A 14,697-nucleotide genomic window follows, 5' to 3' on the forward strand; every position below is an offset into this window, starting at 1 on the left:
AAATCTTTCTCACTGTAAGCCCACAGTGATTTAGTTGTTCCCTCTTCCTTTATCATAAGCTGTCAAGTAAACTATTAAACAAAAAATATGTTTCCATTTCAATTTCATTACAGTATCTTGACAGTAAAACAATTTAGAGCCCAATGTCACAGCTACAGATATGGAAAATTGTGATTTTAATTTGTTTACCATCAAAATCTAGGTGATAAGAAAATGCTACAGTAGCAGAGACAGCTTTAGTGCTATACGAGAGCTACAGTATTTTTAATCTAGCTAATGTATTGGTCTTACTAAGCTTGGCTTGGAACATGACTGCAATATCCTGAAGAATCTGCATCACATTTTATGGTCATCTGGGCATTTTTACAAATATGTAATACTACATCCTTGAGGCAAGCAGGTAGCAATAGGTTCTTAATTTTGTTGTGTGTCATCTTTCAGCTCAACTAAAAAGTGTTACAAACTCCTTACAAAAGTATGGCATGTACTACTGCTCCAGTCTTCACATTTCTGACATTATGTTGTGACAGAAATTATAGTAAAAATATAAAAAAACTTCTTCACAGAACTTGGTAGTGTACAGTCATCATGATGAAATATTACAGCAAAGAAGATGAAATTGCAAACAGAAACAGAGTGACAGATAAGAAAGCTGCAGAATACATTTGTGATAACAGAAGAGTCATTTGGGCTGATCCAGCACAGAGCATTTTCAGTCATGATCTGGACCATGAGAAACAGTTTAATTTTGATTTTATTTTGTCGACAAGGACCATTCAAAGTGGGTATAACTGTGTTTCATTGGATCATCTGGGAGAATTTTTTTAAAAAACAGTAATGATATACTTGCAAAGTAAAAGTGAAGAAAGAACTGAAACACAATACAAGTTGCACGGTTATTTCAAACAATTCATACAATAAGAATTTAATCTAAAAGGACCTAATTTAGTTTAATTCTGATATGCACATATCTCTGAAGTTGATACATAGAATGATTTGGATGACTAATGACGTGTGTTTCTTAAAATATATAGTTTTATGTTCTGTTATGCTTAGCTAAACTTTTTTATAAACAAGAGCAGTGTGGAATCCCTTGTAAAAGTAAACTGTGATTTTCAGCTCAATGACACAGATGGATAAAGTCCTGGCTGTGATCCAGACAGCACAAGATCAATTAGTGACTAGGGTGTTGGAACAGCAAAGGGGGGGGGGGGAGTAAGAGGTTACACCAGTTCACATATGCTGAGGAAGGGAGATGGTGGTCCCAGTCAGCTGACTGTCCCTGGGTGAGTGGAGGTTTGCATAACCCAATGGCTGCAAAAACAAGGGACATGAGTATGCAGTCCCAAGTCAGTGAAAGTGGTTCTCATGGGAGCATGTGTGGAATAACATGTACATGGCAGGGTAAGAGCAGTGGAAACTACTGCCATGAGACAGGTACCTGTATCAGCCAGTGGCCATGGGTTAGATCCATCCCAGGAATCTCTCCTTATGGTTGTTTGCGTGGTGGCTACAAAAAAGGACAGTTCTCACCTGGTGATGGGAAAAAATGGGCAGTAGCACCAATAAGTTAAAGTAGCACTGCCTTGATGGCTTATAAAACTTGTGTTAAAAAAATAAATACAACACTGATGTTGTTTTTGTACTTTGTTTTTTCTTGTGTATACTGTGGTGGGGAGGGGACATTCATGAAACTGTGTATCCAGTAGGGATATAATGCTTATTTACAGAAGTTACATTTAGCCTAGATGAAATGACAACATTGTCTCCTTCTTGTCTAAGCTTATTAGATAGTATCATTTATCAGTTTAGTCAATTTCCTGGATAAGTGGGCAGGACCAAGCACCATACTTTGCTATAACCCATGCATAAGTTACAAACTGTCAAGCATGTAACATGATTTTAGCTGTACACAGAAAACTTGTGCACAATTCATAAACTCATGACATTTATAAATGCACTGAAAATAAACTGTGGTTACATTTTTTATATGCAGATGAAATTAAGTTATGACCTAGCTGTGTGTGTTTCACATACTTATCATGAGAAAAGGAATACATATTAAATAAGAAAGAGGAAGTACTTCTATGAGTGGTTAGAATTAAGTTATGATACAATCTGGTACAGTTACTGTCACAGCAGGACCAGTGTACACATGTACGATCACAAATTTGATAAACTGCAGATCATTACCAAAATTAACCTTGCAAGTGGAGAGAGGGAGACCTTGGCTTTATTGATTTATGAACAAGTGCAGGAATGTTTTGAGTTCAACATTTTGTGTAACATTTTTTAAATGGTTTGTCATCAAAGCTGTCGGCAAAATAGGTCTGTTAATAAATTTCTTGACAGTCATCAGTACTTTTTTGAGGGTAGGCAACGCTGCTATCAAAGCAAAAGTTCCCACACAAGCTATAAAGTGCGAAATTGACAGTCTGACTAAACTTCAAACATTACTAGATACAGAATCAAGGACTAGACTGTTCCAAGCAAACTAATATCAGTTTGTGTCTGTGTCTTTCGGCTTTTCCTGGTTAGGGGTCGCTACAGCGGAACTCTGGTCCGCTAATGATTGGCAGTAGATTTTTACGTGCTGGCTTGCCGGGCCTAACGCACAACCTTCAACGAAGGAACGCCCATTCACGCATGTCACCACACAGAAGACGCTCTGAGAATCGAACGGGCAACGTCTAACTGTGATGCGACAACGCTACCGCAGCACAAAAAAAACTAGTATGACAGAGCAGAAAAAGCAAGTCTGTTACCCATTCTTGACTTTGATGGTGTGTGATGAAAAAAAAAAATAAAGAGTAATATGTTATTAATAACCCTTTTGACACACTGTTTAAATTGCACTGTATATTATTTGTAACTCCTTTTTTATTGGTGTTGAGTGAAAAATACCTAAATGAACTTGAACTTGAATAAATATACCTACTGATCTATCAGCTTCAGCATTTTAAATACAATAAAATACTGAAACAGTATTCATTCTCTTTCTGATTGAATCAGTTTTACTCTAATGTTGTTACACAGTAAAATGAAAGCAAAAAAAGTTTCTCCAAGATGAGTCAGTCAAGATGCACTTAAATAAGTTTAGTGGATGGAGATTCTGATCTCAGCATGCTCCATGTAGCTGTACTGCATTCTTTATGTATGCTGCCAATTACACTTCAGAAGCCAGGTATCATGAATTTCCAGTATTAATGACGGTCTTTTGCAGTGTCAATGCCTACAGTCAGGCCAAATAACCGTCACAGGACCACTGAAATATCATCAGGGTATTCCAACAGACAAACTTCAAGCCTGCTAAGTCAGCTGGTTCAAAAGGTAACTGGCGAGTCTATCAACCATCAAACTCCATCTGCAAGTAGGAAAAGGGATCTTGATCGGAGAAGGGAAATGGAGGACTACTTTCAAGAAATGGACAACTTATTGGTGTTCAAGTACAGTTCTGCCTTCCATAAAATCTTTACAGAATAACACAGGCCCGCGTTTAAAAGGTGTGTAAGGTTAAGTCAGAAAAGCCTCCAAGTTGAAGTTAACAGATTGTGGGAGAAGGGGAAACTTCACCATCGAAATGAAGAATTACTTCCACTAACAAGTATAGGTATTCTTAGTGCTAGGCTTTCTGGTGGTCATCAGCACCTCTTACGTCTTCACAGTGAGATATGGTAGAATAAGAGAATTTACTAGATAAATCAATCCCTGAAATATAAATTATCACTGTGGAGCCATCTAGAATGTCTCATCTGGATAAGGACAAACTCTAAGGAGGACTAAAGATAAAGAGATTAGAACCATTCTCTTTTGGCTGTAAATGAAAGACCAGGAGGTGCTCTGGTTTCTCTACCTAAGAGTTTGTGAGGAGAGGAGAGAGTGAGAAATGGTACAGAAACATTCTTCCATTTAGAATACATCGATTCCAGGGAACAGTATAAAGAATCGGATATGAAACTACCATCAGACCTTTGAGGAAAGAACTCTACTGTCAACTCTCCACAGCAGAATAATAATGACAAGGTGTGGTAGTAAGTAAAAATACCGTGACCTCTCCCCCAGAGACTATACAAGCACAGAACAGTGTGAGCAACCTTTTGTCTCTGTGCTCCTACCAATGAGGTTACAGCCTGAATCTTCTAGGCCCTCTCCTTAGGTTAGAAGTTTGGTAGTGGCTGGAGTTCATTTCTCACCTGATGAAGGAAATCCTCTGCTTGACAGCACTGTAGACCTCTTTTAAATGATACGACTGCAGCCAAGTAAAAGCTAGTGATCGTTAGCCTCTAAAAGCAGCAGCAAAATTTACCCTGCCATTTAGATACGGGAACACCACAAGAACTTATGTTATGAGGTCACCACCACCATAGCCACACCTCATTAAAGAGTATTAGGGCACAGGATGAGTTGAAGGATATCACTTTGTACTGAAAACTAAAAATGACCCAGTAAAAAGCCTCTCATGTAGTTCCTAAATCTGGCTGTACCTGCAAATGTCAATCATGTCCAGTGACACCGTCCAAATTAAGTGAATCAGCAGGGACATCAAAGAGTGGAGCATAATCACCCACAACTTGGTATACACAATGTGCTTGCTGAAGCTAAAGATAACCAAGATAGTCCAATACTCCTTCACACTCTCACCTCACTTAATATCCAGTTATCTCATATTCTCAAAGTTCCTACAATACCTCATACTAGGGATACCTCATCTCCTTAACATTCATTTCCTATTTTCACTTCTATCTTTTATACTAAGACTCCTCTTCCTAAAATCAAAATCCCCCCACCTACACCACATTCCCTAAAAATAAAACAAAATATTTTATCTTTAACTTATACAAATATAACTGCCACCACTATAATGTTCTTCCACTTGTAGAAGATATTCATCCCAATCCAGGCCCCACTCAACACAACTCCACCTATAACTATAGTCCCATTAACCTATACACCTCTGCCCCCCGAAACAAACAACTCTCCTTTTACTCAATAAACACTAGAAGTATATTAAGCAAGGTTAGTGAAGTTCATGCTTGGATCTCAAGCCACACCCTTACAGAAACTTGGCTAAAACCCCCACACCATGACAAAGACTTTCGCCCTCCTGGCTATAAGTACACTGCGCCTTGACCACCAAAAGAAGGGGTGGTGGAGTTGCCATTGCTTGCTCTAACCACCTTACTCTGACAACTCCTAATAAAACTATCCCGTCCTTTTCCCCTGCTGAAATACTGACAGGCAACCTTGTCCTTAACACCCATACCACCATCAGAATTGCAGCAATCTGCACTCCACCAGGGGGGATAACTTACCCCTGCTGGAAAACCTACTCTCAACATATTCCTAATGAAAACATTATTCCTGGTGATATCAATATTAATTGGTAAAAACTCTGTACCCCAAATTCTTACTTACACATTAACTTGTATGGCTTTACTCAACTTATCACTGATGCCACCCATACCAACAACTCTCATATACACAGCACCCTTATCTACTGGATTCTAGTCTCTCATCCCTCTAAATATCACAATCCTGAAACCCTTCCCAACACACAAAGTGACCACTCCCCAATAAAAGTAATTAGATATATCCCTCACTTTACTAAACAGCATAGATTTATCACATGCTGCAAGCTTACTAACTTCCACTCAGACACCTTTAAATCTCTTCTCTCTAAAGTTAACTGGAATTTCCTTACCCAACTCCCACTTGATGATGCTGTCCTGTCTTTCAACTCCACCTTTCTCTGGATTCTTGACTCACTTGCCTCACTTCGCACAGTCCATATTAAATCTAATATATCTCCATGGCTATCAAATTCCACCCACATCCTAATGAAAAATAGAGACAGAGCATGTAAAACATGGACTAAAACAAACCTCCCTGCAGACTTACTAAAATGCAAAAAACTTAGAAATCAGACCAAAAAGTGTATTAATAAAGATATGAGAGACTTCTACTATAATCCACCCTCAGCCTTGACATCTAACCCAAATAATTTTGGAACTCATTAAACCATATACTACATCCTGGTGGTCCCTGCTCCCCCAATCATTGTCCTAATAAGACTCTGAAAGATACTGCTTCCACCTTCAACTCATATTTCACTGACTCTATATCAGTCCTTCTGAAGGATGTAGGATTCTAAATCTGACAGACATAATGATTAGTTTACTGTAGTAAATCCTTGTTTTTCATGTATATGTTGCTTTGAGTACTTTCTGTAAACCAGTTGTTGATTGTTTACTTATTTTTGTAAATGATAATCTGTAGAACATGTGGAGCTTTTCTCCCCAGGCCTCCGCTGAAAAAGGGCTACTTTGCTCAGTTTGACAAATCCGGTCAACAAATGTAAAATAAATAAATAAAATAAATAAACAGAAAGCTCACAGTTTTCAGGATTAGGAGGATGCTTGAGAAGAATCTACTTCCAACTCAGAGGCTAGCAATGAATCTAGAGTACCCTTAGTGTGAAGACATAATAACTGAACCAACTGGTCTGCCACAGGGGCCCTTAATGAAGGCTGTTCCAAGCAGTTTTGGGATGCACTTTTTTAACCATCACTTCCAGGATCCACATCAACTCCAGCTGAGACAGATAACTGGTTGTTTTAAGTATAGGAGAAATGGTGCAAACCAGAGTATGACAACCAACAGAATATGGCAGGGTGACACACACATCAATCTCTCTCCACTGCAACATCCAAAGATGAAAGGCAGAAACTTAACCTTTCTCTCAAAGAGGATCTCAGCCCTACTGAAGATGCACAGGCCAAAATGAGATGGTTAACTTAGCAGCTAGCAGGAGCTTACGCAACTTAACTAACAATCGAGCACCCTCCTCCTTTACCCTGATGGGATCATGCAAGGGACACTCATGACAATCACAATGCCAGCTGTTCTTCCGCCAGTAATACGCTCCTCAGTTCTGGGAGAGGTTACAAGCATCTCATGACATCATGTTGCTGGGTTCAAGTCCTTGTGCTGTTGGCATGCCTTACCTTTCTGATTTTGCCTTAGGCAGTAAAGCACCTCCATGCTCATAATACACAACTCAACAACCACAGAAACATCTGCAAGGGTTACTTCTTTTAGACATCAAATATGGGAACTTTCCAACCACTCACTAGAATGGAACTGACAGCATGAGCAGCAAGAAACTGGACAGCAAGGGGCTGTACTTTCCCACCTAGTTAAGACCAGAGTGGAAGTTTCAATTCTATAAGAAATCCAATGACAGGGTCTAAGGAAGGAGATTTCTGTAGTGAGCCACTGCACATGGCACCTCAAAGTAGCATCTGAGCATCATTCCAATGTCTGTTCATCTGTACCTCGAAAGACACATGCTGAATACATCAGCAAGAAAAAATTTCAAGATGGTTTCAGATGTTTGCCAAAAAGACTGAACATGAATTTATCTTGGTCATTTTTTACTTCAGCCTACTGAGACAACATTTGTTTCCTAGAACTATATGCTGCACTGTGAAGACTTTTAGATTTATAACATTAGGCTGTAATATTACACGCGAGACAGTGTTTACGGTGGTAGACTGCTGATGTTCCCATCCCCAGCCGTAATATTAATATCTCAACGAGTATTAGCTAGTTTCACCTGCTTATAGAAATACTGTTGCTCAAGAATCACTACACTGTAGCTTTGACATTTCTGTTTGCCTGTTTTCTTTTATTAGTGTGGATGTGCATGGATAAGGAAGCATTAGGTTCATAGGTTCGTACTAGGCTATCTGCCCTAGGGCATTTATAAGCCTAGCCAGAGTGTATGTGGCTTACACCACCCCTTAGGATGAGAATACTACGCCCTTTTAGGGTTTAGTTTACTATGCCTCTGTCTAGTAGTGACACAGAGATGACTCCCGGGGTAAACCTATGATCTCCCATCCACTCGTCAAGATTTCTCTTGAATAGAGTCAGTGAGGGGCTCTGCCTAACATGGACTGGGATTCTGTTCCAGAGTGTAGGGAGCCTCTGGGTTATGAATCTGTCCCTCCAGCACGTTCTATTTATTTCTGTGTTGAGGTTTAAGTCACTTGTTCTCGTGGCTCTGATGGATTTGGATTTTCTGAGGTGGAGCATGTCCATTAATTCAGGATTGGACATGGCCTTGTACGCCAGGCACAGATCACCTCTGAGTAGGCGGTATGCGACTGAATAGAGCTGGAGTTTTTTCAGTCGGGCAGCATATGACATATGTTTAAGACCCTTTATCCTCTTGGTGAGGAACTTTTGGGGTCTTTCCAACTGCTGCAGGTGTCGGGTGAGATACATCCCAAACGGGCATTGTACTCAATCATTGGCCTGATAAGAGAAGAGTACAGGGCACAATGACCTCTCTTGATCTAGATGTGAAACCCTTCACGATAAGGTGGGCAATATAGAAGGTCTTCCTAACCACTTTGGCAATGTGAGTGTCAAATGAGAGGTTACTGTCAACCTGGGTCCCTAGGTCCCTGATTACCTCTTCCAGATTAATGGATTACCACCTATGTGGTAATTTGTCGGTACCTTGTTTTCCCAAAGGGTATGACTATACATTTTTGGCGTTCAGCTTAAGGCCATGGCTCTGGCACCAATTATCCGTTTCTATGAGGCCTCTCTGAAGGATGTTTGTGTCCGCTGGAGTATCAATTATGGCCCAGTTTGCAGTCATCTGCGAACTTTGTCAGCCACAATCCTCCTATGTTTGCCTGTACCTCGGAAAAATAAATGCCGAACAAGAGGGGTCCCAGGACTGAGCCCTGTGGGACACCGCCAGACTGGCTTAGAGTCAGACATAGCTCCAGCAACTATGACCCTGTGGGTTCTGTCCTTGAGCCAGTTTGCAACCCATCTTGTGACATATGGGTTTACATTTAAGCTGGTGAGTTTGTCTATGATGCCCGAGTGGGGTATTGCGTCAAAGGCTTTTGCAAGGTCAAGGTAGGCTGTGTGAACTGCCTTACCCTCATCAACGGCCTTAGTGACTGTTTCAAAAAAGTCAACCAAGTTCAAAAGGCAGGATCTGCCCTTGACAAAGCCAAATTGGGTAGGATCCAATGTCTGTAGGTCCCCAATGTCTTTGTTTATGAGTTCCATAATGATCCTCTCCATAGCTTTGCAGACCAGGCTCGTCAAGCTTATGGGGCGGTAATTTCCAGGGTTCGTAGAAGCACCGCCTTTGTGAAGTGGGACCACTGTTGCCGTACGCCACTCTTTGGGTACGTATCCTGTAGTAAGGCAAAGATTAAACAGCAGCCTTATGTGTGGGTTTAGTTCCTCTTGGAGTTCATGTAGCACACAGCCCGGGACACCATCCGGTCCCATTGATGCTGTGTTTTTAGCTTTAGAGAGGGCTCTCACCTGGGCATCTGAGATGTTAGGAGGCTACACTCTGCTGGGATAGTTATTTCTCCTTTGGGGAGGGAGGAGAAATTTGCACTGAACCTGTCTGCCAGAATGTTGGCAATGTCAGTGGGTTCAGTGTATTTTGTGTCATTTTGGACTAACTCTGAGCATATCTGGGAGTTTCCACCCAGGTTTCTAACATAGCTAAAGAAGGCCTTGTGATTGTCTTTTGTGTCTTTTGCGATTTTTCTCTCAAAGTTGGCCTTGGATGATTTTACGAGTGATCGTAGTTTTTTGCTAGTACTGATCAGAGATGCCTTCACTTTTAGGGATTTTGCTCTGTCATGTAGTAGCTTCCTCCTCCTATTGTAAAGTTTGTTTATGGCAGGGGTCCACCAGACCGGGCGCCTGCCTTTGGGGGAATGGGTTTTGGTTTTATTTGGGATTGCATGATCCATGCATTCTTGAAGGTGCCCATAGAAGGCATTTGCAAAGGATTCAGCAGTGTGGGTTGTGGTTTCCACTGGCCCAGGGGCATTGAAAGATACCACTTCAGTCTTAAGAAGTGTGAAGTTTGCTTTTGAGAAGTTCTTCACTGTGATCTTTTGTGCAGGGGGTGGGGGCGGGATGTGGATTTCCAGTGAGATTAATTTATGGTCTGATCTTACCAAGGAGGGATGTACTTCCGGTGTGGAGCATTTTGTCCCCATGTTTGTGATGATCAGGTCTAGTATATTGTCTCCTCTTGTGGGAATGGTGACTAGTTGTTCCACTGCATTTGAGTTTATGAATTCTAGGAACCTTTGGGCTAGGGTGTTGGGGCTTGAGTAATGTTCCCAGTCTATGTTTGGGTAGTTGAAGTCTCCCAAAATGATGGTATTTGGAGAGACATTCATACTCTCCAGTGTCTTCAGGAAGGCTGTGTGGGGTTCCTGAGTTTGAGAGGGTGGTCTGTAGCATGCTACAAACTGTAAGGCAGTTTTGCCTATGGTTAGTTGCACCTGGATAGTCTCCGATGCTTCGTGCGTTGCCACTAACCTGGAGGTGTGGGTATCTTTGATGAAAATGGATACTCCCTCCTTTTGTGGTTCGGTCCAAGTTTTGGGGCGGAAAGCATGATATGAGGTAAAACCTGATAGTGCTGTGGTGCTCTCAGGAGCCTTGAACCAGGTTTCAGTCACTGCACAGACATTGATGTTCTCCATACTGGGGAGGGCTTGAGGGTGCATCTTGAGGTTTAGACTTCTGGCATTGAGCGGCATTACCCTTAGTTTTTTTCCACTTGTGTTTTCTAGGGAGGTAGGTTTGTCATTTGAGCCTTGCCTAAAAAGGCACTATGGGGATGGCAAGAGCCTTGGCCAATATCCGGAAGCCCAGGGTGACAGGTGCAAGCCATCCCTTAAGCAGCGTGGCTTGTCAAGCATGTCATCCCAAGCAGACAGACATTGGATCCCCTTAGAATGACACCAGTAATTAAGCCAATTGTTAAAACTGATCATTTTGTCTTTGTACTGTGGCATCATTCTTGGTGAGGGTAAGATGCTGCTCAGGGTCAGGGTCATACCGGCCTGGGCTACATAATCAGAGAGCTCCTCTATGTCTCTTTTCATGTAGTCCAGGGAGGTACGTCTCAGGTCGTTCACACCGGCATGTACAATGACTGAGTCATATTTGTACTTGCTGTGGAGTGACCTGAGTGCTTGTGTTATGTGGCGGATTCTAGCTCCCGACAGACAGCTTACTGTGACCCTCTCCTTGTTCAGTCTGGTGAGTGGGACGTCAGTGTGCCTGACTATGGAGTCACCTATTACAAGTGTGTCTGGCATGTTGTTTGGCCTTAAGGGCTGTGACTGTTTAGCACACTGACTTTGTGAACTATGTGTTGCATGTGCTATGTCTTGAGGTGGTGGTTGCTTGGGTGTCTGCTTTGGAGGCCTCTGTTGTTTTGGTAGATTTTTAATCAGCGCCTCAGAGTATGTTTTTGTGTGTTTATGTGTTTGGTTTGCAGTTGTGATAGTTCTATGTGAGACTGGGTTTGTGATGTGCGTGGTTACCTTCTCCTCCTGACTAGTCTTGCCAGTACTGAATTGAGAGAGCTCAGCCACCAGTTTGGCTATATAGTTGCATCTCTCGCATATATTTGTATTTGTTGGGAGGAGGAGAGGGTTGCCTGTGTACATGAGGCAATTGTAACATTGCCTCAAGATTCCCAGATTCACCAGCTGAACAGGAGAGGACGCCAGCAACTGACCCTTCGACATGCTAGAAATAGTGAAAAAGATTGCTGTGTAACTGAGTCAGAAAGGACCTATAGGGAAATGGGTACTCAACAGAATTTAGTACTTTTGTTTGTTTAAGAGTGCTTTACCTGTATAAAAAATGCTTAAGGAGCAAGTGCTGAGATTTTCAGATAGAGTATAGGCTGTTTAGATTGCAAGTAGAACAGTTCTAAGGGAAAAATTGAAGAGCAGACTTGGCGGAGCCAGAAAAAGTTTAACCTTGTTTAACCGGCGCTGCGCTATGTGCACGATCACAAAGCCGCAAACGCGGATTTTAAGCAGTGAACTACAAAAGAGCTAGGAATGGTCCCAAACAACCAATTACTAACAGCTTCTTGTGCTGAGGTCACTTCCCCCAAGGATAGGTAGGCTGCTCAAGGCTCCCCACTCCCACTGGTGAGCAAAGAAACTTCCTTCTATCCAAGTAAGGTAATGGACAACACAGGAACTACACCACAGCCCAGAATACAGCAATGCCTGTATACTGGTCTAAACTAGTCAATTCATTGGCAGGAGTTGTGGAGACGATTCTGATGGGGAACTGAGTTGTTCTTTGATCAGGATAACTGTGGATTGACAGCGTAACTTTTATTGACTTGAACATAATGTTTAGCATCAATTCTTGATCCGCAGGATAAAGAGTTTTTTATTTGTGACTGATACCCGAGGGTTATGCATTTTCGCTTCAGCTAAAGTCAGTGAAAGTTGCTTTCTTGTGGCGGACAAATTTGGACTTGTCCCTTGTTGAGACAAACTGTTATAAATCTCCACCTAACTTACGTTGACATAATAATGTGGATCATTTTAATAATCAAACTGATGTTTTTGAGGAATCTTAGTAAAAACACAGTAGCAGTGCAGGCCTGCTTTCTTTTGAATATCCTTAGCAATAAAATAAGACATTACACAGACAAACACCAGAAATACTGGAAAGCTAAATTGCAGTAACGAAATTATAAATGTTGAAATTCTAACATTTGCGATAATCCATTAACAATTCAGTAATATTTTCAGTTAGGGTAAAATATTTATTATTTATTTATTTGTTTGTCTGTCTGCATTTGGTGACCAGGAAAGTCCAGCTAGGCACAGCCCTTTTTCAGCAGTTTCCCCAGGGAGAAACATTCCAGCAAAACTATATTACAATTCCAAAATGCAGTTGTTCATTACAAAAATATGCAAGTTGTATTTACAATAATGAACTACATAAAGTATATATTTACAAAAGTCTAACATAGTGTAGGTGCATTTTTAGAAAAGCACTGATTTATGACAGCCCTTCAACCAAAAAACTGATAGTTTAGAATTACAGTGTCCTATGAGTTTTACATGGACCAAGTTATTAGGAATTACTGGAGGTATCCTGTTAAGGAAAGGATGAGAAGAAAGTTGTCGGATACAAAGTACAAGAGATATGGATTTAAATATATGAGGAAAGGGAGTAGCAAAATGTTAGGAAAACATAAGTATAACAGAGACACTCACCCGCAGGAATTCCACATGAAGAAGGCTTTTCAGAACCTGGTTAAACCTTTTCTTTTGGGCATTTTCTTCCAACACTTTCTCCAAAAAAGTGCGAATCTGCTTTATCTGAGTGTTGGCTGGAAGAAGGTCAATGGCCTTTGAAGAACAGAAAGATAAGGGTTACATGTCAAATGTCACAAACATCCACTCAACAGTACTGTCTTGTAGCAGAACAGTTAGTGTTCCACAGTCATCACTTATTGGTATAAAATAAATAAATAAATACAACCACTTTATTTCTGCCCTTACTTTAGTTGTATCCAGTTTGTTGTAATTAAGTTCCAAAACTTGCAGTGCTGCCTGGAGATTGGGCTTGGGATTTGATGTCTCCATCTTAATTGGTCCTAAACAGTGTGCATCAGGTGGGGAAAGGTACATCCGTAAAAGGGATAAGTAAACCTGAGTGCATAAAGAAACAGATTACAACGTAAATCATGACAGAATCTTCAGGCAATCTAAAATGGTTTGCTATTGATTTATGAAAAAAATAACAATAAATTAAAAGATCTTAGTGGATATTAATGTACCTATAGCATGGCTGAAGTATGAACATTTTGAAACAAATCTGATATTATTTAACTACTTCATTCATTAATTCATTCAGTAAGCCTACAAAGAATGGCATTATTTGATCCAAAAGTTGGCACTTTTAAACTCATTCAATATGACTATTTCAGTGGAATTCTAGGCCTAACAAATTACTTCAAAAACAGTTCATAGGAACTGAAATGTTTTTCACTTGTGGTTCAGTTCCACAAAACAATGAAAAGGACAAAAACATAAAAATCTTGGTACCTTCTATGCCTTAAAAAAAAATGTTCTGGAAGCCAAGTTCAGATAACAAATAGGTTTATAGGTGTGTGTTAGGCTAATGGCCCGAAGGCTTTACAAGCCTAGCCCATAAAAGTGCCCTGGCATTGTGCCGCCCGACGTTGGTTCCCAGTGCCTCTATCAAGTAGAGCAACCGGAGTGCTCCACGGGGTGAACTTTCTATTTCCCATCCACTCATCAAGATTTCTCTTGAAGAGGGCCAGTGAGGTGCTCTGCTTGATATGTTTGGGAAGTCTATTGCAGAGCATGGGCAGTCTCTGGGTTATAAACCTGTCCTTTCAGAATGTTCGGTTGATTGTTGTAATGAGGTTGAGGTCTCTGGAGCGTGTGGTGCAGAGGGATTGGGATTTCTTTAGATGTAGTATTTCTAACAGACCTGGGTCAGACATGGCTTTGCAAGTTAAGCAGAGATCGTCTCCAAGTAGAAAATATGAGACAGAGAATAGCTGGAGTTTTTTTTTTTTTTTGAGTCTGCCTGTGTATGACATGTGTTTAATGCCAAGGATCCTCTTCGTGAGGTACTTTTGTGGCCTTCTAGCTATTGCATGTGTCTAGTGAGGTACATGTCAAATGGGGAATTATACTCGATGACTGGCCTAATGAGGGAAGAGTAGAGAGAGATGATGACCTCTTTCTTCCTGGATGCAAAACCCTTGGTAATGAGATGTGCCACACTGAAGGAATTTCTGACCACAGTGGCAATGTGGTGGTCGAAGGA

The 14,697-nt window shown here is 41.0% G+C and overlaps 1 protein-coding gene across 5 annotated transcripts in view; it reads right to left on the reverse strand.

Moving 5' to 3' along the window:
- Positions 1-14,697, reverse strand: part of VPS39 (VPS39 subunit of HOPS complex) — a 1,019,836-nt gene that overhangs the window by 86,135 nt on the left and 919,004 nt on the right. For all 5 annotated transcript variants that reach the window (XM_044074020.1, XM_044074018.1, XM_044074019.1 and 2 more), the window contains exons 22-23: positions 13,398-13,547; positions 13,110-13,244 (exon numbers count right to left, since the gene is read on the reverse strand). In XM_044074020.1, coding sequence (XP_043929955.1) covers positions 13,110-13,244; positions 13,398-13,547 — 285 coding nt within the window. The remainder of the gene's footprint in view (positions 1-13,109; positions 13,245-13,397; positions 13,548-14,697) is intronic.

This window comes from Protopterus annectens, chromosome 6.part0, assembly GCF_019279795.1.
Source record: "Protopterus annectens isolate FY-2018-M chromosome 6.part0, PAN1.0, whole genome shotgun sequence".
NCBI classification, from domain to species: domain Eukaryota; kingdom Metazoa; phylum Chordata; order Ceratodontiformes; family Protopteridae; genus Protopterus; species Protopterus annectens.